The 20,461-nt window shown below is 54.9% G+C and overlaps 1 protein-coding gene across 1 annotated transcript; it reads left to right on the top strand.

The window, feature by feature from the left end:
* Positions 1–339: 339 nt before the first annotated feature.
* FOXL2 (forkhead box L2) lies at positions 340–1,257 on the top strand (the record flags this gene model as incomplete). The annotated part of the gene is made up of 1 exon (XM_084267746.1): positions 340–1,257. The coding sequence occupies one exon, from the start codon at positions 340–342 to the stop codon at positions 1,255–1,257; it is 918 nt and encodes a 305-aa protein (XP_084123872.1).
* Positions 1,258–20,461: the final 19,204 nt, after the last annotated feature.

Raw genomic sequence — 20,461 nt, 5'->3', positions numbered from 1 at the left:
GCCGTGACTGCGGGGTGAACTCGGCCGTGCCCAGCGGCTCGGCGGCGATAGGGGAGCGGGCTCCTGACGAAAGCGGAACTCGGCCGGGCCCATACAAATCAGAAAAGAGCCCGGCCGCCGCGGCAGAGGGGAGCGGAGCCCGCGGGGGCAGGGACGCCGCCGCCGCGCTGCACGAACCAGCGGCGCCGCGAGAGGCGCCTCCCGATCTCCGTCGCGGCTTCGGCCCCGGTTCCAGCGAGCGTGAGGCCGTCCCGGCCGCCGGCACCGGGCTCCACACACAGCGCTCCGGGCAGCGCTCCTCACCGCGCTGCGCGCCCTGGGCAGCGGACGCGGGGCACCATGATGAGCAGCTACCCGGACGGCGATGAGGACACGGTGGCGCTGCTGGCTCATGACACCAGCGGCAGCAAGGAGCCGGAGCGGGACAAGGAGGAGCTGAGCGCCGACAAGGGCCCCGAGAAGCCGGACCCCTCGCAGAAGCCCCCCTACTCCTACGTGGCCCTGATCGCCATGGCCATCCGGGAAAGCGCGGAGAAGAGGCTCACGCTGTCCGGGATCTACCAGTACATCATCAGCAAGTTCCCTTTCTACGAGAAGAACAAGAAGGGCTGGCAGAACAGCATCCGCCACAACCTCAGCCTCAACGAGTGCTTCATCAAGGTGCCCCGGGAGGGTGGCGGCGAGCGAAAGGGCAACTACTGGACCCTGGACCCCGCCTGCGAGGACATGTTCGAGAAGGGCAATTACCGTAGGAGACGAAGGATGAAGCGGCCCTTTCGGCCGCCCCCGACACACTTCCAGCCCGGCAAGACCCTCTTCAGCCCCGACAGCTACGGGTACCTCTCCCCGCCCAAGTACTTGCAGTCCACCTTCATGAACAACTCGTGGCCCCTGGCGCAGCCCCCCGGGCCCATGCCCTACACCTCCTGCCAGATGTCTGGTGGGAACGTCAGCCCCGTCAATGTGAAAGGACTCTCGGGCCCGGCGTCCTACAGCCCCTACTCGCGGGTGCAGAGCATGGCGTTGCCCGGCATGGTGAACTCCTACAACGGCATGGGCCACCACCACCACCCGCACGCCCACCACCCCCAGCAGCTCAGCCCGACCAGCCCCGCGTCGTCTGCGACCCCGGCCGCGAACGGAGCCGGCCTCCAGTTCGCCTGCGCCCGCCAGCCCGCCGAGCTGTCCATGATGCACTGTTCCTACTGGGAGCACGACAGCAAACACAGCGCCCTGCACTCCCGCATAGACATCTAGGGAGGCTCCGGCCGGCCGCCGCCGCAGAAATACCCATGCCCCGGCCCCGCTGCCCCTCTCCGATCCCGCCGCCTTCTCCTGTGTTTTGTGTGTCTCATCTTCCTCTCTAGCTACGGACTTTCCTCTTTCTGTGCCCAAACTGTTGCGGTGGGAAAACAGTAGCCCTGCTCTGCATGTAGTGTAGGAGCCGTCCCTACGGTGAGGAAAAGGTAGTGTAAGTGTGGGAGCCTCCCCAGCGGGGCTGCGCCGGGCGCAGCCGTGGCCGAGCCGGCTGCTTCAGGCGAGCTGGGATTTACCGTTCGTTTCTGTGCTCGTCTGTTTGTGAGGGGGATTGGTGGCGGGGGGGGGAGCGGGGGGAGAGAGCATGTAATTAAAAATAGGCTGTTCAGCCCTCAAAATTCTGCTCCTTTATAATTCGGCCATATTTTTTTCGGGCTCAGCCTTGGGGACAGTAAACGGAGCTTGCAAATAGCGGAGGCATTTCCACGCGTGGCGGTGCGGGGCTGGCGGGGCCTAGACACTGTCGTGTGCCCTCGGTGCTCGTCCTCCTACTCTTCATCTTCTTTTTTTCTTCCTCGGTCTGCAAAGCACTGCCCTTCTTCCGAGTTGTGGCTTTTCGTCAAAATAGTACTTACGGGAGGACTGCTGTAACAGCAGGACATGTGCGATATTGCTGGTTATTAGTAACCAACGAACAAACCCCACCAGGGTCACTGGTGAAACGTTTCGGCAGTGGTAAATATATTTTTTAAAGGAGACAATGTCCTCTGAGGTCTTAAAAGTAATTTTATGTAGGTCTAAAAAAAAAATTTGATGTTAAAAAAAAAAAGACGGTTTCCTGTAAATTGGAATAGCTTTCCGTGTGCATATTATTAATAATAATGAAAGTTTAAACTACCTTCGGTTTTTTGATCCCAAACCTGGTCCAAAATGGATTTTCCGGTAGATTCTGCTTTTGAATGCTTGCCCTTTTTCTTAAAAAGTTTCGATCCTTCTATTTTACATAGATTAATGTGGAAAAAAAAAAAGAGTTTATAATACAGGGGCCAGTTCATAGCGATTTTATAAATGTTTATGTAAGCTAATAGATACTGTGGCATAGTACCATTTTGGGACCAACTTTTCTAGAGTGAACTAGCACTTTTATTGTACTTTCTAGCATTGTAAAGTCTCCAATAAAATGCCTTTCCTTCTTTCCACATCGTTTTATTTCACTCCGCTGCTCCGTGCTCGGGATCGAGAAGCGGCAGCGGAGAACAGGGCGGGCGCCGTGCGCCGGGGTCGCTCCGCGCTGCCCGGCCGATTCTCGGCGGCGGGCACCGCTGCCGACCCCGTGCCACGGGAGCGGGCTGGCAGCGCTCTCCGCTGCCGCGCACGCCCGCTCCTTTGCGGGAAATGCGCGGGCTGCGCTCGGGCTCTGTGTCGGCTCCGTTAAGCGCCGCGGCGGGCTGCGTACAGGCGGGAGAAGTCCGGCGGTGCCGCGCCGACCGGTGCGGTCTTGGCGTTCGCCGAGGAGGTGTGGGGACGGTTTCGATGGCACCACGGGCGGGCTGTTCTGGGAGCGCCTCCGCTCCGGGACGCGGGCAGCCGCCAGCATTTCTCCCGGGTGCCCGGCCTGCCCGGGGCGCCGGCGGGCAGAGCGCTCCGTGCAGTGCTGCAGGCTGTGCCCGCCGCACACCCGGCCCGCTTTCGTTTCTTCTCCGCGTGCTCGGGGCCGCGGCGGTGGGCGACGCATCGCAGACCGGTCTCACCCCAGTCGCGATGCCGGTATTGGAACCGCCGGTGGCTGTCGTTCTCCTCGCCGGGCCGGTGGCTCCGACAGCGGCGCTACTGAGGCCTGGGCCTGGCTTCAACGCCTGCCCGCGCTCGCAGACAGCGGCCCTTGCGAGGACGCCGGGGGGCTCAGGAGGGGCCGGGACGGTGGGCCGAGCGGGGTGCCCCCACCCGCTGCCGGCCCAGGGCACAGCGGGTCCCACTGGACGCCAGCCTGGGCAAGGCCTGCTGTCCCACCGGCGAGAGCGGAGATGCGTGTGTTGTTCCGGGTTACGCGAGCGGCTCTCTCCCCCAGACAGGGGGTGCCTGGGGCGAAACCCGGTACCGGGAGTGAGCACTCTCCTCCCGCTACTGGGGCCTGTGGCGGGGCCCAGGGGGACACGACCCGCGGGCGCGGGGTGCAGACTGGCTTCTGCCTGGCTGCCTGACGTTCTCCCTCTCCGCCAGGGCCTTCTGCAGACTCTCGGCACGGAAGGGAGCGGTAGCCTCCCGTTCGGTCGGAGGAATCGGTGGGGAGACGTGGGGACCGGTTGCCTCTCTGCCGCGACGCAGCTCGGTTGTCGCGGCCAGGGGAGAAAGGCTGCGAGGCCACTCGCTGGGACAGTTCGGCCTCCCCGAGCGGGAAGACGCTGAGAGCTGTGGTGCGGCCGATGGTCTCCGCTCCTGGGAGGGCAGAAAACGGGGCGGCGGCAGTCGGGGCCGCTGCGCGTGCAGGGGCTGCAGGGCCGAACTGCTGTCCCGGGGACCGGGAGAGAAGGAGGGAGCCCAGCCACTAGACCAGCATCGATGTAACGGGAGGCGAAAGGCCGAAGCGGGGCAGCGGGGAGCACACACGGGACACAGTCCCGACTCTCGGCTTTGGGACTCGGCGCTTGTTCGGCGTCTCTGACCTTCCCGGGGCCCTCGGGTAGAGGGGTAGGATGGCACCGCTCACATGCCCCGAAGAACACAGAGCGAGTGCGGGACTGCCCGGAGGCCGGTTGTGGGCCGCAGCCTTGCTCCAGAGGGTTCGGAGCCTTGGCTGCTTGGTGTTTAGATAGATCCCACTGGTCCCGCTCCGTGGTGCGTCGGGGCCGTGTCAAGCTCGCAAGGGAAACCCCTTCCGGCGCCACAGGTGGGCACGGGGCGAAGGGAGGACGGGAGCGCCGCCCCGGGCAACTCACAGCCCCGCCGGGGTCGCCTTGGGCCTCTTCCCGGGCTGCGCCATCACTCAGCCGGGCTGAAACGCCCTGGGGAAGCATACGGGACCGGCTGGGGCCTCGCCGCCTTTGGGTGATGCGGTAGCTGTCGGTGCCTAGGTAGAGGAGGAAGGCGGCGGCAGCCCGGACCGGGCACGGCCGTGCGGTCCCCGGGACCTGTCCGACTCCTGCGGCGTCTCCAGGTGATGGCGCCGCCGGGGGAGGGCTGGGGCCCGCTGTGCGTGAGCAGGACCTGGCTGTGTCAACACGGAGAGGCAGCGCGATGGAGTGCCGTTCGGCCGTGGGCCACCGCTGCCTCTCGACGAGAATCCCTTTCCCCATGAGGGCGCGGTGCAGGACTGGGGGGCAGCTGGGGGGCACACAAAGGTGTCCCCCATGTCCCCGGACAGCCTTCATCCAACCGGGGCACTTCGCTACGGCTCTCCGGGGCCTGGGCCCGCCAGCGGAGAGACGGCTCGTCCTACCAACTGGGAGGCCTGTCCGTCTGTCGGTCTCCCAGTGCCTGGCCGGGGCTCTGCTCACCTTCGGCCTGAGTCCCCAGCGCTGCTCTCCGGCAGCAGCGCGTCCCCGAGCCAGCCGGTGCCGCCGTCGCGCCTGTAGGATGTTTTCACGATCGTTTTCTGTATTTTATAAACAGAGGCTGACTGAACGTAAACTCGCGTGGTTTATTAAACAGCCACCGTGCCCTGGGCACGGCTGCAACCCCCTCCCTCCACCCTGCCCTCAGGGTGGCTCCGGCAGCCCCGGTGCGGACCTCTCCGCTGCCTGGGCACTGCGGGATGGGGCTGGCAGGGCCCCGGGCTGCCTCCAGCCCGGCCGTGCCCCCAGCAGCGCCTCCTTGCTCTGCCCTGGGCCCTCCGCAGAGGGAAATGAGAGCGAGAGCTCGGCCGGAGTCCCAGGTCGGCCTGCCCGCGCTCGCCGGGCGCTGTGGAGAGGCCTGGTGCAGGGCTCGGCCGGCCGGCCTCTGCCGCCGACGGGAGCCGCCAGGTCTCCCGTTCAGGTTTCGCAGGCCAGGGGAAGGGGCGGTCATCACATCCCTGCTTGCACGGGTGCTGGCCTGGGCGCCGGGCCCATGTGGAGCTGCCGAGACCTCGCTGTACGTTAACAAACACCCAGGCGCTGGCACGGAAGGACTGGGCCTCCCGTAAGAGACATGCCTCCCCAAGCCGCAAAGCTCAGGCTACGGGGCAGCCTTGCCGCTGTGCAGGATTGGGCCCGTATCCCTGGACAGTGTCACTTAGGACGGCAGCGGCTGGGCGGGAGAAGGGCTACCGACCCCATGTGCACACAGCCCCAAGCACGAACGGCGCGGGGCACGTCGTGCCCACGGCGCCTCACCGTTCCCTCGCCCTGGGCCGCAGCGCCAGCACCTCCCACGGCTCCCACCTGCCCCCGGGCCGCGCCGGCACCCAGCGCCGTCGGCCCCTTACGAAAGCAAGCGGCTAAGCGCCGGTCTTTTGGCAAGAGCCGGGTTTGCGCGTTGTGTAAGGCCTTTCCCCGTTATATAAATGACGCAGGAGGAACGTTTCGCGGAGCGGGACGCGCTCCCCGAGCCAGCACCGCGGCGCGTAGCCTCCTCCGGCCTCGCTGCCCCCGCCCGCCGCGGGATTGCCCCGGGGGCCAGAGCCGGGTCGGGGCGGGCTCGGGGCCGCCGGCTCGGCGGAGCTGCCGCCGCTGCCCTGCCGGAGCGGCCCCAGGTTTATGCAACGCTGGCGAGAGATGAAAGCAGAAGAGCGAGGGCTGTTTTCTCCCTGCACGGAGCGGGCGTGGAAGCAATCAGCTTCAGCCGCTGCCGGAGCGGGAGCGTGCTGCCCGTGCCCTCGAGAGAAGGGAAGCGTTTGCTCCCTGTGGCTGAGCCGGCTCCCACCGCCCTCCTGGCTGCTCTAGCCCCCGGGACAGTGCCGGGCCCGGGGGAGCTGTTTTGCGGCCACGGGGATTTTTCCTCTATGACCATGTGAGCATCCCTCGAGCCCTGGCCGGGCTGGGAGGGTGGCAGAGCCCTCGGCGCCGGGAACGCTCCCCGCCGGCACGGCACGGCACGGCTGCCCTCTGCCTGCGGCCCGTCGGGAGCACGGGGGCAGCCGCCCGACGGCGGGGCGCTGAGGGACCCCAGGGCAGCAGTCGCGCCTCGGGGCAGGTGGGTTACGGTACCGGTGGCTGCCGGCAGGGCAGAGCCGTGCTGCGGGAGGAGACACACACAGTGCGCTCACCTTGCGCCCCCCTCCCGCCCCGGCCGGTGCGGCTGTTTAATACCGCCTGATTCCTGGTATTCTTGTCCGTGTTTTAAGTGGTGAAAAAGTCATTTCCAGTCCCATGGTCCGCGTTTCACCCTGAACTCATTGAAAAGAGAGTGCGGGGTCAGGACTGTTTATTATACAACCAATTAAAACAGGAAAATATGCAAAGGCTTCATTCAGCGAGATCCGGCTATTGTTAAGCCGAAAACGATATTTTTGTTTCAAAAATAAAAAAGTTCATTTGTTACTTTAAAAATCCCCGCTCTGCGTGTGTGACGGACGCGGCTCCCGGCCGCTCTCCCCGGCTGCCCGGCCGCCGTGCCCCGGCGGTCGGGAGCGGTGCGAGCTCCGGTGGCCCCGGCTCCCCGCCTGCCCCGCGCCTCGGGGCCCTGCCCAGCCCGCCCGCCGGGTCCCGCAGGAGCGGCCGGGCAGCCTCAAACGCAGGGAGCCAGCTCCGGGCAGGCGGGCAGGGGCAGCCGGCGTGGTGCTTTAGGCAGTGGGGAGGGGAAAATACTACGAGGACTAAACAGCCCGACACTGTAGCGGGCGACGGACAGGGCCGGGATAACCGGGCCGGGGGGCCCCGAAACAGGCTGCTGAGTCCTGGGCGCAGAGCTGAGACCCGCCAGCGGCGCCTGCAGCCCTGGGCACGGCCCGGCGGGCGGGAGCGGGGATGAAGCCGGGCCTCGGGCGGGACTCCTGTGTCTGCGGTTCCCCTGCGCCTTCTCCATCCGCCTATGCGCAAACCCCCGGAAACCCATCCCGGGGTCTGTGGGGTATCTCCGCGGCTTGGCAGGGCTCCGCTCTGCGGCGGTATAACATCTGCCCCGCAGCAGGGATGCGGACCCACGCAGGGTAGGCGGCGGGGAGGGGGCCTGTCCCGGCGGGGGTCGGCGCCCTCCCGCTCCTCTGCCCGGGGCCGCCGCGGCACTGCCGCCCGCCCCAGGTAGCGCTCGGGGATGTGCTCAGCAACGGGCCTGGGAAGCGCTCACCAAAACAATCGCTCAGGCCGCCCTAATCCAACGAGTTTATTTTAGTCCTTAAACTGTATTGAAAACATTAGCTCTGCTTCTTGTGGTTGTTTACAGTATGTTGGTCTCAACATCACAGCCGCCCTTCTGGAAAAGTCTTACAGGCAGAGGGAAACCAGCACAGAAGTGACTCGGAAAGCGTGATGGCAAATGATTAATCAAATCAGAGACAGGAAGGCGGAGGTAATCAATGAGTTTTCACTTATAGTTTACTTGGATGGACATCTTTTTCCTTTTTCTGTCTATGAGTTTAGAAACCACATGGGGTTTTATTAGCCAAATAAGCAGCTGCAGGGTTTGGTGGGCTGGTGAGAATTCGTTCAAAATCAGCTGCATGTTGCCTGAAGCAGAATTCGGCTTTCGACAAACCTCGTGCTTGTTCCCGCCCCGGCACACGGAGCCGGACAGCAGGCACCGAGACTGGGCTGCACCCCGCAGGGGCCCGCCCGCTCCCGGTTCCGGGGACCCGCTCGGTCTCCCAGGGAGAGGGAAAACACAGAGGAACGCATTGCGCTGGAGAGGGGAGCTTTGCTCTCCTTCGAGTTGCACAGCTCGCAAAACCGGTGAGAAATCTTATAAAGTGGGATCTAAAAGTGAAGCACTGGCTCTCCCTCTGGTAGGGACTACACCCTGCCCTGAAGTGCCGGGGTCCCCAGCTCGGTTTCCCGGAGAGCGCAGGCAGGCGCTGGCACCCAGCTGTCTCCAGGACGGGTCCGGACCTTCCTCCCGATATCGGCGGAGGTTCCCGTTTTCCCAGCAGGTCCCTGTAAATGTTGTCGTTTCGCTGACAGGTGAACTGCTCACCAGCTTTCGTTGACTCGCTCTCACTCTCTCTCCAACGGGATTTACACAAACATACACCCACCACCCTCCCCCCTCACCACACGAATAGCTAATTGGGAGCGATTACGAAGTAACAGCACGGAATACCACATTTCTCGTTCACACTGACTATTTTCGGTCAAATTGGGCAGCACGGTGTGAGTGCCGGCACGGGAGCGGCGCGGTGCCAACGGCACCAACCCTTGGGAGAGCTTTTCACTGGCAGCCGGTGAGAACTCCGGCACCAGGCTGGGTCGGGGGGCGAGGGGGAAGGGGTATCCTGAAAAAAACCCGTGAGGCTTTGGTAAATGGGCTCTGGATGAGGATGAGGATGAGGATGAGGAAAAGGTTCGTGGTTTCTAGGCTGGAGGGGCAGCTTCCACTTCTTCGGGCAAGCGGTGAGTGCTAAGATCGGGTCTTTGGAGGCAAGCTGCTGGCTCCACCGCAAAGAGTTAGTGACCTGTTGTTTAAGACACGGCTCCTGTTTCTCCGCATTTCCTCCAACGATAACAGCGGTTCTTTTACTGCTGTCCTTCTGTTCTGTGAAAACCCAAACAATCAATGCAGAGCGAAGCTGAGCAGAACACGAAGCGTTATGTCCTGGGTTATCAAAAGGAAGAAACAAAAAGGAGTCACACGCTACTCTCTTTTTTTTTTATCTCTTTTTTTTTCTTCCCCGTCTTGCTTTTAACAAGACGTTCAGGAAAAAGGTATCAGGCACGTGTTGTTGACGATGTGCTGAGTGTTCTCTGCCCTTGCTGTGGGAGGCGATAGCGCTCGGTGCTTATCAGCCACTGCGGCACCTGGTACGCGAGTCCTAAACGCCCCCGGCGCTCAGGTACCGAGGAGCTTTGCAGAGCGAAGGCTGCCCGGCCCGGCAGCCAGCCCTGGCTGCAGCCCGCCGAGCCCGCCGGGGAGGGCTCCTAACCCAGCAGAGAGCAAGAAGCGGCGCTGGTAACGGCTCGCACAGCCCGGGCATCGAAGCGCTTTGTAAAGCCCGGCAAATGTTCACCGCTGCGGTTTGCCTGGCTAATAAAAGTGTCCCGACCTTGTGCCTCCCTCCCCCCGCGCGCCCCGGGGTGATGAGGCTGGGAAGAGTTTCGGGGAGAGGCAGGTTTCAGGAGGCTGAGGTTTTGGCAGCTAGAGCTCTCCCTTGGTTGGTTTCCAGCAGGGTTTCCAGGCCGTACCTGCTGCCAGGTGAACGCGCTGCCGCGGAGCGCGCTGCCAGCCCCTTCTGCCTTAGAAGCCACCCCAAACGGGGCAGGAGGGATAGACCCCGACTGGGAACGGCCACCTCACTAACACCAGCGGGAGATGAATCCCGTGGCACGGATTGCCATGGCAACGATCTGATGCTTACAGGGCGCGGCGGAGGCAGCGACCGCCCGGCCGGGCTGGCGGCGGGGAGGCGACGCGGGCAGGGGCGGCTTCTCTGTCCCCTGGCCTTACAGACGGTCTTTTTCGTTCTTGATGCCTCCGAGGTACAGGGACATTTAAAAAACCCCAAAACGAATAGGAGATTTTTTAAATTGGCAGAAGGATTTTAAAACACACGTAATCGATCAGGTCTGCTGTAGAGCAGTCTCCGGCTCTGGCTGCTGTCGCTGCAGTCCCACGGAACGGCCCTTCTCTTTTTCACTCTTTCCCCAAATCAGTGGGCTTGGCTTGGAAGCCTCTTGGTTTGCCTTTTTTGATAAACTACCGTTTCAGTTCAGTCAAGAGCGGCCAAGTGTTGTCTGGGACAGTCACCGGTTGCCCTGGAATAGAAATGGGAACCACTTGTTTAAACATCCTAAGGTCCCAAAATCTCTACGAGCCATCACAGACGGGTTTTTTTTCCCTTCCCGCTCCGGGAAGGGAGCAAAGGGATTACAGGGAGGAATGTCTGCCCAGGCTGCTACAAGCACCATAAGATTTCGGTTTGCCTTTTTTTTTTTTCCTTTCCCCATCAGTTTTTCCATTCCTTGAGGAAATTTTTTCAGTATCTGAATCAAAGTGCATTATTCCAACTTTTTTGTTGTTGTTTTGTTTTATCTTAGCCCTTTTTCATGTTTTCGTTTAAAAAGTGACAGATTTGGTAGAACTCTCAACTGTTTCCCATTAGAGGCAGAGTTCACCAGTGTGCCTTTCTGATGTTCCACATTACACGTTGCGGAGTTTAAAGCGGGAGTACATCCTAAGTAGTTGCAGTTGGCCCGACACGGGAAGCCTCATGTCTTCATCTCCCGCCCGAGATCGCACAGCGACTCCTGCGGCCCGGCCCGCCGCTGCCCCCTGCCGGGCCCGCACCGCCCCGCTGCGCCCTGCCCTGCCCTGCCCTGCCCTGCCCCGCGCCGCCCCGCTTCGCCCTGCTCGCACCGCACCGCCCCGCCCCGCTTCACCCTGCCTCGCCCCGCTCTGCCCCGCATTGCCCCGCACCGCACCACCACGGCCCGCACCCCGTGCTGCGGAGCGCCCTGCCAGGGCAGAGGGGTCTCCAGGCTCCCCACCGCACAAGACGCGTTTGCTGCCTGCCGCCCGCCACGGCGCGGATGCGCTCCGGATCCACCGATTGCCAGAAAATCCCCACGAAAGTCAGGGAGATGGTTCCCAGCCTTCAGGGCGTTCCTAATCGGTCTTGAAATGTGGGGAATTCCTGGGATATAAATAAGCAATTGCACACTTCTCCTTTTGCCCTCTCCATTTCCCTCGCTGACTCTTCTTTTCTCTTTGGTGCTGCTCTTACTGCCACTGGCGCTCACCCTGTCTGTGATATACAGGAGATATAGAAATCAACTCCACAGCAGCTTCTACCGTATCTCTGTTGTTCCATATTTCTAACCACTAATCTCGCCTTCAAGGAGAATCCTCTTTATGTGACAAGTCAGGATGAGTCTTTGTGTTTTTGGAGTGTAGCCCTGGATAACTCCTAGTAAGGCGGTGTGGAGAGCAGCTCTTGGTATGAGAGTTAGTATAGTAGGTGTCAGGTAATCCTAATGGAAAAAAAATTACTGTAAATACGTGCAGGATACAAAACGTATATAAAAAATCCTCCTTTGGCAACTGAGACCTTGTAACTACAGGGAATGGTTTTGTACACGTGAGGAAATTTTTGGTGATGAGTCTTTATTTTATATGACTTGGAACAAAAAAACCCACTGGGTGGCCCATTGATCTGAAGCACATCTGTGATTGCAAAATGTGAAATGAGGAAGAGGGGAAAGGCTGTGGGTTAGGGAGTTATCCCTTTGCATACATTACTCACATTTGCTAATTCACAGAGACGGGATGGCTGAGAGTTTATAGCAGCGGTTTGTAATTTATGCAACATCACCAAGTGCTGTAGTTCCCAGTGTCGCCGAGTTGAAGGTCCTCACAGATTATTGGACCCACCTGAATTCTAATATTCTTTATATGATCAGCCTTTTATTTGGAAAAGAACTGAGTGGTTTTAAGTATTATGAGAAACAGAGTTTGCTAGAGAAAATCAAGTGCCGTGGATTCTGGAGAACCCCAAGGCACGGTGAAATAATTTATACCAAAGTAAGAAGGAAGTCCTGGTTTTATCTGTGCTGACGTTGAGGTCCCTCGCCGAGGCCTGGGAGCAGACCTTCCCTGTTTCGGTTCTGTGCTGGGGCTGGGCAAGGGGATTTGTGCGCTGGCAGCATGACTACCCAGGGATTCCCCGCGTTCCCCTTGTCTGAACTAGCTGAGGAAGACCACAAATATGACTCTGATCCTTGTGCCTCAGCAGCCATCCTGGCTGGAAGATGAGATATGGGATTATTGCCTCCACCACCAACACAGAAATGTAGACTGCAACTGAATCCGCCGAGTCTTTGTCTGCCCAGACTTGGTGCAGGTGAAGCCACCTTCCTTTTTAGCCTTGAGGTGTCAACATCACAGCTCTGCCAGTGGGCTGTCATTGTGCAATGGGAAGGACTGAGATAGGGGAGCTCTCCACAGTGAACAAACACCTCTCCTAATTTTCCAGGGTTGTGTTTTCTTTAGATCTTGAATCTTTTAAGTGACAAAGAGTAGAGCAGAGCTGAACTGAAGAGTCCTTGAGCATCCACAGCTTGAGCCAGCGCCATGGGGAGACGGGGTGCTGGCTATTTCTGAGAGGAAGGCGCTCACCTGACATTGGGAATGCCAGGAGCGGGGATTTTTTGGGGGTGGTTTATCTTTATAGTTATTATTCTATTTGTTTACTGTTCAAACCAGACTGGGGCGTTGCTGCAGTGCCACGGTATACGAAGCAGCCCCAGATACTGAGAGCCCCAGTCAAAATATTTCTGTGATGTTTCCCAACTGTTTGCAGTCTGAAATGAAAGGATGCCCTGCTCACAGAGAACTTGCCAGGATGCTTCACTGGTGAAATCAGCACAGGAGTAACAAACCCAGTGCAGCCTTCTTCTGTGAGGTGTGAATTTCTACTTGTGTTGATGTATTCAATTATTAGTACTTATTTTTCTTTATCCCGGGCTTCATACCACTGTAGTACAGAACAACTGTCATGATTTAACACTTGCATTTTTCCCCAGGTAGCTGAGTGAGATGGATTGCTTTCTGGTAGCTACTTGCTCCTTCCTGACTAGCAACTGGAAAAAAGCTCATCCACTTGAAGCCCAGCTGGGACAGGAATAGGGTAGAAAAGATAAAGCTCTAAGCAGGGCTGTGTTCTCAGACTACTTGGAGGAGGGTGCCTGTGGATTCGGCACCAGTGGATCTGACACAATGTGAGAACTGTTTTTCTGTATCACTTACATTACAGCTGAAATGTGAAATGAGCTCCATGTGGCAGCAGCCAAAGGAAAGAAAAAGGGAAAGGAAAAAAAAAAAAAAAGCAGCACTCTCCAAAAGTTTCAGTTATCCCTTGAAGCTATATTACAGCATATACTACTCTAATTGAATCAGTGTGAGAACTTTCCCCCTCCATTTAGAGCTAGTGTCTGTCCACTTTTCCCTGGAGAAGCTCACATTTGATCCAAAGATGTGCTGGGGACACCCACACCTAGGGGAGGATTTTAATGTTCGGTTTCATGCTCTAAATGCTGGAAAGGAAATGCAAATTCTTGCATGCCTTTGGCAGAATCCATCGGGATTTTCTCCTCTCCTCTCCCCTTCTTTATAGAGCTCGCACCAGGGTGTGATGCAGGAAAGTTTTGTGCTAGATGGGCAGCGAGGAGACAATGGATTAATCGACCATTTCTAGTGAATTGGTTTGGAATAAATGAATAAACCTTAAACATACTGGTGGTGCCTGTGAAGAGCCGTTAGCAGGGCTGATGATGACAGGGGATGAAGACGGTCTCAGTGCCGCCCAAACTCTACCACTCTGTTAGCCCTGGCCCCCAGGGAGTTGCCTGTGAGTGCTTCTGGTTCACCTGTGACAGGACGCCCAGCGAGCCCGGCAGCACGGTGAGCCCTCATTCGCTGCTTTTATGGAGTGGGGAGAAAATCTCAAGCTGTTGGTGCTATTACACAGAGCAGAGTTAATTGACAGCTCAGAAAAGCAAAAACAACTGATACCTAAATACATGTCTGTTCTATAAGTGCTCACATGTGTGAAACAATACGTGATCCACAAAAACATATGGCTCTTGTATCAAATACGTGAAATCAAGTTGAATTATGAAGACTTTGAGAAGGTCCTCGGTTTAAATGTACACGGCTCTCTGAAATGTCCAGCTAAGTCTGGTGCAGCAATTAAAACCAGATAGATTGTCAGGATGCATAGACTGAGGGTAGAGTTAATTCAGTATGAAAGAAATGAGTGACCGGGAATGAGGGAGAAGAGCAGAAGCAGCGGGAAAGGAGCAAGAATGAAAAGAGACAAAATGCTAATGAGGGGAGCTAGGGAGAGCCTGGAATAGAAGAGGGGGAAAGAAAGGAGCAGAAATAAGGAGAAAGGAAAAGAAAATAATGAAGGAAGGGCATCAGAGAAAAAAGAGAAAGAGAGCAGCAAGAAAAATAATGACATCTTATTGTGTAATCTGGCAGCTTTCACTTTCAGGAGAACAAAGCCTGGAGCAGACCTAAAGGGTACTACTTACATATTGAAAGTATGTGGGAGGGCCTGTCTTTGATGGTTTTATATATTTATATATATAAATACACACATACACATAATTATATAAATACAATTACATAGAAATTGCAGTCTTTCTGGGGATCTGGCGCTGCTCCCTGGAATGACAGTTTCCCCAGGCTGCTGTGTGTCCGGCAGCAGTCCTGCCCTTCCCACGTGCCACGCTGTGAGCCAGGGCTTTCTGTTTCAGTCTGCTGTTTGTCTCTGTCCTGCCTTCCCGGAGCTGGAAATGGTGCTTCTGGCTCCCTGCTCTGTGGCTGCTGGTGAGGTGATAACCTGATGCGACCTCGGGGCTGCCCGCTCAGGTATCGCTGCTGCTCACAGGCGGCGTTTCCTGATGTGGATATTCATGGCAACATTTTCATTTCTCACTGGCTGATCCCAGTCACGTCAAATGTTTTCTTGGTGAATTTGGTTTGGGGTTTTCTATTGGTTTTGCCTTGTCTGTCCCTCCCTGTGCCAGCTACCAGTAAAATGGCATAATTTTTCATGCTTTTTTGACTAAAAAGTCATTGAATGATATTTTAAGCTAAGGCAACGCCACTTGATAGTTTAACAGCCCTAAATATTGATCAGAATCTGTCTGCCTCCTTTAAAACAAGCCCTTTCTTGGAACATCATCTTCCACCTTTGGATTGGGGACTACTGGGACCATCAGTTGCATATCTTTGAGTAATACTATTTATTCTCATATATTTAGGCTGAAATTGAAACTCACACCCAGTAAACTGTGCTCTGTCATATGAGAAATAACACTTGGTGGAGCAGAAATGGATTGGGCATGATCATCCAGCTGGCTTTAGGAAGGCTGTCTCAGGAGGATGGGAAAAATAAATGAAGTTTCTGGCTTGGCCTTATTGGAGTGAAGCACATTTCTGTAGGCTGCTGAGCATCCCAAGGAATTTCTGATGCCTACTGGAGCAGGTGTGCTGCCAAACCTCCCCAGCTGTGTGCTGGGCTGACTCTTCTCATTAAACCAAATAGTTCTCTGCACCTCCTTAGGTAATCACAGGATTCATTTCAAGGCTGCCTATGGTCCTTGCATGTGTTCTGCTCTTGCTTGAGGACAAATTGTCACACCCACCACACCCAGGATGTTGATGATGGTGGAAAATGTCTTCATCTTGCATAGCAATTGATTTGTTCCTAGATGTCTGCATGGGTGACATACAGCTGGCTACAAGACTTGCAGTGATTCCCAGTTTTGTGTGAGCCATTCCAGCTCTGTTTTGTCTTGCCATAGCAGTTCTTCCCAGGGTGTGAGGTGGGTTGGACTCCTCGGTTTTCTTCCATATGCTGTGAGGAGCTTCCTCTTCAAAGGCAACTTCAGCTCATCACATGATTATATCGGGTCCTCATCCCTCCAGGGAGGGCACCTTTGTGAGGAGTCCAAGAGATCAGAACATTTGTCGTTCAGTGGCAGATACTTTATTTCCTGGTGCTGTTATAGAAGTGGCATCTCTGCATTTTGTTAGTGACCTGCATGCTTTGCTCCTGTGCCGTGTCGCAGGTGGCATTGTTCAAATCACCCTTTTGGGGGTACAAGGTTTTCAAGTTTAAGCATTAAGTGGTATTTAGTTAATTTGTATTTTTTTCTGGGGAAAAACAACAAAAACAAAAGGCTTCCAGCCATTGCTGGACCATTTTTAAATGTCTTTTCTGCTGATTTGGATAAAAATCTGAGTTAATTTGTGCCATTCTCCTTCATCATTTCCCTGTTCCATTTCTCATCATTCTAATAGTCCTGTTATGAAGACAAGAAACAGAAACATGGATATTTAACACTTAACAATGTCTTATTGTCTCATTGCTTTTGGAAAAGGGAATGGAAGAGGAAAAACCTCCCATATGGCTATAAACAAAACAGAAGGAAGTGAGTTCACTATCCACGGGAAAGCACAGCTCTCCTGCAAAGGAGATTTTTCTTTCAGCTGAGGGGAAATGCAGCACTGCTCTGGTGCTGAGCAGTTCTGTCTGCAGGCTGCGATGCCGAAAGGCTTCCCAGGGAACCCTGAATGTTCCCTGTGTGCCCCGGGAGCATTGCTGATGAAGATGGTGATGAACACGGCTCGTAGTCTACCAGTGTGAAGTCAATAGCAAATTCATACTGAGTTCAATGCTGCACTTGGGCTTGCTTGGAGAAAGAAAAACTGTATCCTGCCTTTCCAGAAGTGCAATTTTCACTTCAGTCAACCTCTTCTAGTCTATAGTACCTGCCTGGTCGTTGCTTTGCAGCTCTTGACCTTTTCAGAGTCCCATGCCTTATCTTGGGTAGTCCTCTACCTTGTCTTTATTCCTGATCTGCCTCTGGGCATTATAATGACCTAGAAACCCAGTTGGGTCAGGGGGTGGGCATCCTCCAGCCACTGCACATCTGGGTTTTCATCACTAAATATAGTAAAAAAGTGGAAGTTAGGAATTCTGGGGTGGTTAAAGGGATGTATGGTGTAAAAAAAAAAAAAAAAAAAAAATCCCCTGTATTTTAATAAAATAGGAGAAAAAGAAACTAACTAGGCAAAAAGTGCTTCTAGAGGCTGAGGTAGATCCAAAACCTCAATGGAGAACTGGGGATGAAATGGCTAAAAAGCCCCCTCCCCAAAGTGCACAAATGTAGTGATCCTTGTGAGAATCGCCAAGAGCTAAATGACGTACAACATTGTGGTTGTTACTGTGTGACACAGAAGTGCATTGTATCCTCCGTTTAGAGCTTCAAGAGAGTAACAACAGTGAGTGTAACATCAGCAGGGTGTGAGCTTTCTCAGGGATACCCACAGTATCTCTCTCAGCTTGGCCAGAGACAGGGGTTGTAATAGATTATTCAGTGCTCGAGTTTGATAAAGCACAAATATTATTGAGCTTCCTCATTTTATCCCCTTCCTCCAGAAGATGGCAAAAGTTAGCTGGGCTTACTGCGGATAGCTGAAGAAAAAACGTTTCAGGACTGTTTACACTATACTCCAGTTTCAGGTCAGCACTTGTTTAATGCTCCAGATGCAAGGGTTGTCTCCCAAGCCCACTGAGATGAGCGGTTGTTTGGAGCAGGCAGCCACCATGCCTGCAGCTGGGCAGCACTGCAGTGCGCCGGGTCAGCTGCCGCGCTCCCGGCAGCACAGGGCTGCTTGGCTGCTGCCTCGGGTGCTCTGTGAGCCACACAAGTCCTAGCTCAGGATGCACATTTGCCTTTGTCGGGAGGGAAACCGTCAGTAGCGTCTCCATGAAGATCACAGCCAGAAACACGGGCGTGAGAAGTTCAAATGTTGTACACAAGGTACCAGAGACGTGCACTGCAGTGTCTGTTAGTGCTCCGCGTTACGGACCTTCTGCTGAAGTAAAAGCCCTAGAGATTCACTCCTTGAGTACCAAAGAGGTTAGTTCCCACTAATATAGCATATATTTTGTCTAGGACACAGTGGAGAACTTGCATTTACAGAGGAACCTTGACTGAAAAAAGGAAAGAATATGTAACAAATACATAGAAAAAGCCATCAGGTTAAGTAGAGGTTTCGCAGCAAGGAATTTGTTCCCAGCTCAGCAAGAAACTCTAGAAAAAGGAAAGAAGTATTACTAATAAAATCAGAAGAGACACAAAATAAGCTTTTCTTTCTTGTACAGTTAGCTTATTTTGTTCCTATATTTAGCTGCTCTGGCAGTTTATAATTTCAATATTAGGAAAATGTGAGAGTATTTGAGTAAAGTGATACGCTGAAGTCAAGAGGCTTCCTGCCAGCAGAGAAGAACTGAGGACTGCTTGTTTAAAGGATGCTTCTGAGGTGGTTCAGCTTAGCCTGGTGCTTATCCCATGGGGAAGTTTTCATTTGATTCCAAACAAATTTGTCCTCACAGGTTTTTTCAGCCTCAGGGTTTTGACAGCTGCTGTAGCTGACCGATCAATGGGCAGAGTGGATTTGTGCCCCTGGAAGGGAAGGGAGCAGTGGGCCAGTTTGGGGGATGTTACAGACACCCTTGCAAAAGCCAACATGCCAGCAACCCGTGCTAACAACACACCAGCCCAGGACACCTATTCCCCTTCTCAAATCTCCTCCAAGAGGAGGTAGGCTGTGTTCCTAATTGGCAGAATGCTCCATCTTCTTAGGTAACTTGTATCAGGGCAGGCCCAGAGGTGGTGCAAGGACACGTCAGCTCCCACCTGAGCTGCATTTACCCTGAGTTTTGGTTTTGGAGAAGATGTTGCCATTTGAACACACATTTTCTTCTTTGGACAGTGTTCAACATACCAGTCATGTTGCCTAAAACCCACAGTAAGGTAGTGATTGTATCTTCTGTTACAAGAAAATGTCCTTGTCACAGAATCACAGAATCACAGAATTGTAGGGGTTGGAAGGGACCTCAAGAGATCACAGTTGACTTCACAGAGGTCATATCCTTATTATTCAAGCCACTGGGGAAGTGATTCCCTGGCTCACCACAGCCTGAGAAAATGCACATTTATCAGAACAAAAACTTGATTTAAAAAAAAAAAATTGAAGATTCTTAATATATCAGATTATTCTGTTTCCCATCCAGAAGGAGGGAATGTTATCTCCAAATTTTTGGCTGAGTTGGGCTGTCTGGGTAATACAAATGTGCAGAAGGAGTACTAGCAACTGGCTGTTTTTAGCAACGTGAGAAACAATACCAACCACGGGGGCTGACCCCGCATCGCTTTCGTTTGAATGACTCAGCAGTCCTAATTGTCAAGAACCGATCCCGATCAGGCTGGCAGAGCCTTGCAACTGCTGCTGGGTTAGTTCGACCTCACCGGCTGCTGCGTCACTGATGGTTTCCCTAGCCCTGAGGCAGAGGAAGCAGCGAGACAATAGCTACAGCGGTAGGAAGCTTTCTAGCCTCACCCCTGCTTCCTCCCGTCAGCGGGGGTATTACCTGCTTGTCCGCTCCTCTGCTGGGTTCACCTTCCTATAATCCCTCTGCTCTGGGAGCTCTGGTTTGGATACAGGCAGTTGCTCAAAATCCTGCAGAAATGAGATTGCCCTCCAGGTATGTGTTTAGCAGCACGCTCTGGCAAGCTCTGAAGAAGCTGTTGCATTAGTAGCTCTACTGCTGCCAGCTGAAAGAAGGAGAGTACTCAGATCTAATAAATCACCAGATGTTCAAGCAGTTTCTGCCTTCTCTGTGGCACTGCACATCAGCAGGAACGTGGCAAAATGCTTCTTTGTACCCTCTTGCATCTGGCGTTTCAGCACATATTGTAAGTGTGCATTAGGAGACTGGGATGTTGCTATATTTGTACTTGCAGATTTGGAACGAGAATAAAATCTGGAGAGATGCAATGTGCACATGGAATGTTTTCCAGAGGGGCTGAGGAGATCCAGCCCAGTGAAGCTGGAGCTGTCTTGAAACTTCAGGTTGACAATGCAGTGCTATTTTTAGGGAAGCCAAGCTTTTACTGCTGAGACTTGATGGGGCCGGGATGCAGCACTGTCTCACTGCAGCCATGGTGCTGTGCATCAGCACAATCTCTCCCCATGCTTCTATCAGCTGTTTTCCATTATATCCCTTCTAGTCTGTTAGTAAGGCCTCTGGAGTCACCACAAGCCTGCCATCAGCAAAGCTACTCTCTGCCTGTGTCGAGGCACTAATAGTCACTAATTAGCCTGAACCTGGGGCTTCCAACCCACACCCACACTCATGGCCCAGGAACTTCCTGGAGCTCTGCCTTCAGCCCTGATCTGAGCTGTGTGGCTGGAGCATTCACCTCCAGCTCAGCCTGCGTCTGGCCACAAACCCTGTTGTCCAGACCGCAGAGTGACATTGTAGCCAGGCCTCAGACCCTGTCACTACAGACCTGCTTTGGGGACAGGCATGTTGACAGAGTAGTGAGGAACCAGCAGCTGGGGCTGCATTTTAACATGGAAAGCAGGACGTGGGAGATGGGCTGATGTTTAACTCGCCTGTCCTTCTGAAGAGACAAGCGAGTCTCTTCACAAGGTGAAGGAACCTTGCAAAGGTGGAGGAGGTGAAGGAATGCTCCTGCATGAGGTGCAGAAACTCCTTCCTGGGAGATTTTTGCTGGGGGGTCAGAGTATCCTAGAAGGTGGAGGCAAGAATGGTGAA

The sequence above is a fragment of the Gallinula chloropus genome (genome assembly GCF_964237585.1).
Source record: "Gallinula chloropus genome assembly, chromosome: 8".
NCBI lineage: Eukaryota > Metazoa > Chordata > Aves > Gruiformes > Rallidae > Gallinula > Gallinula chloropus.
This window is presented reverse-complemented; position numbering and strand designations above follow the sequence as displayed.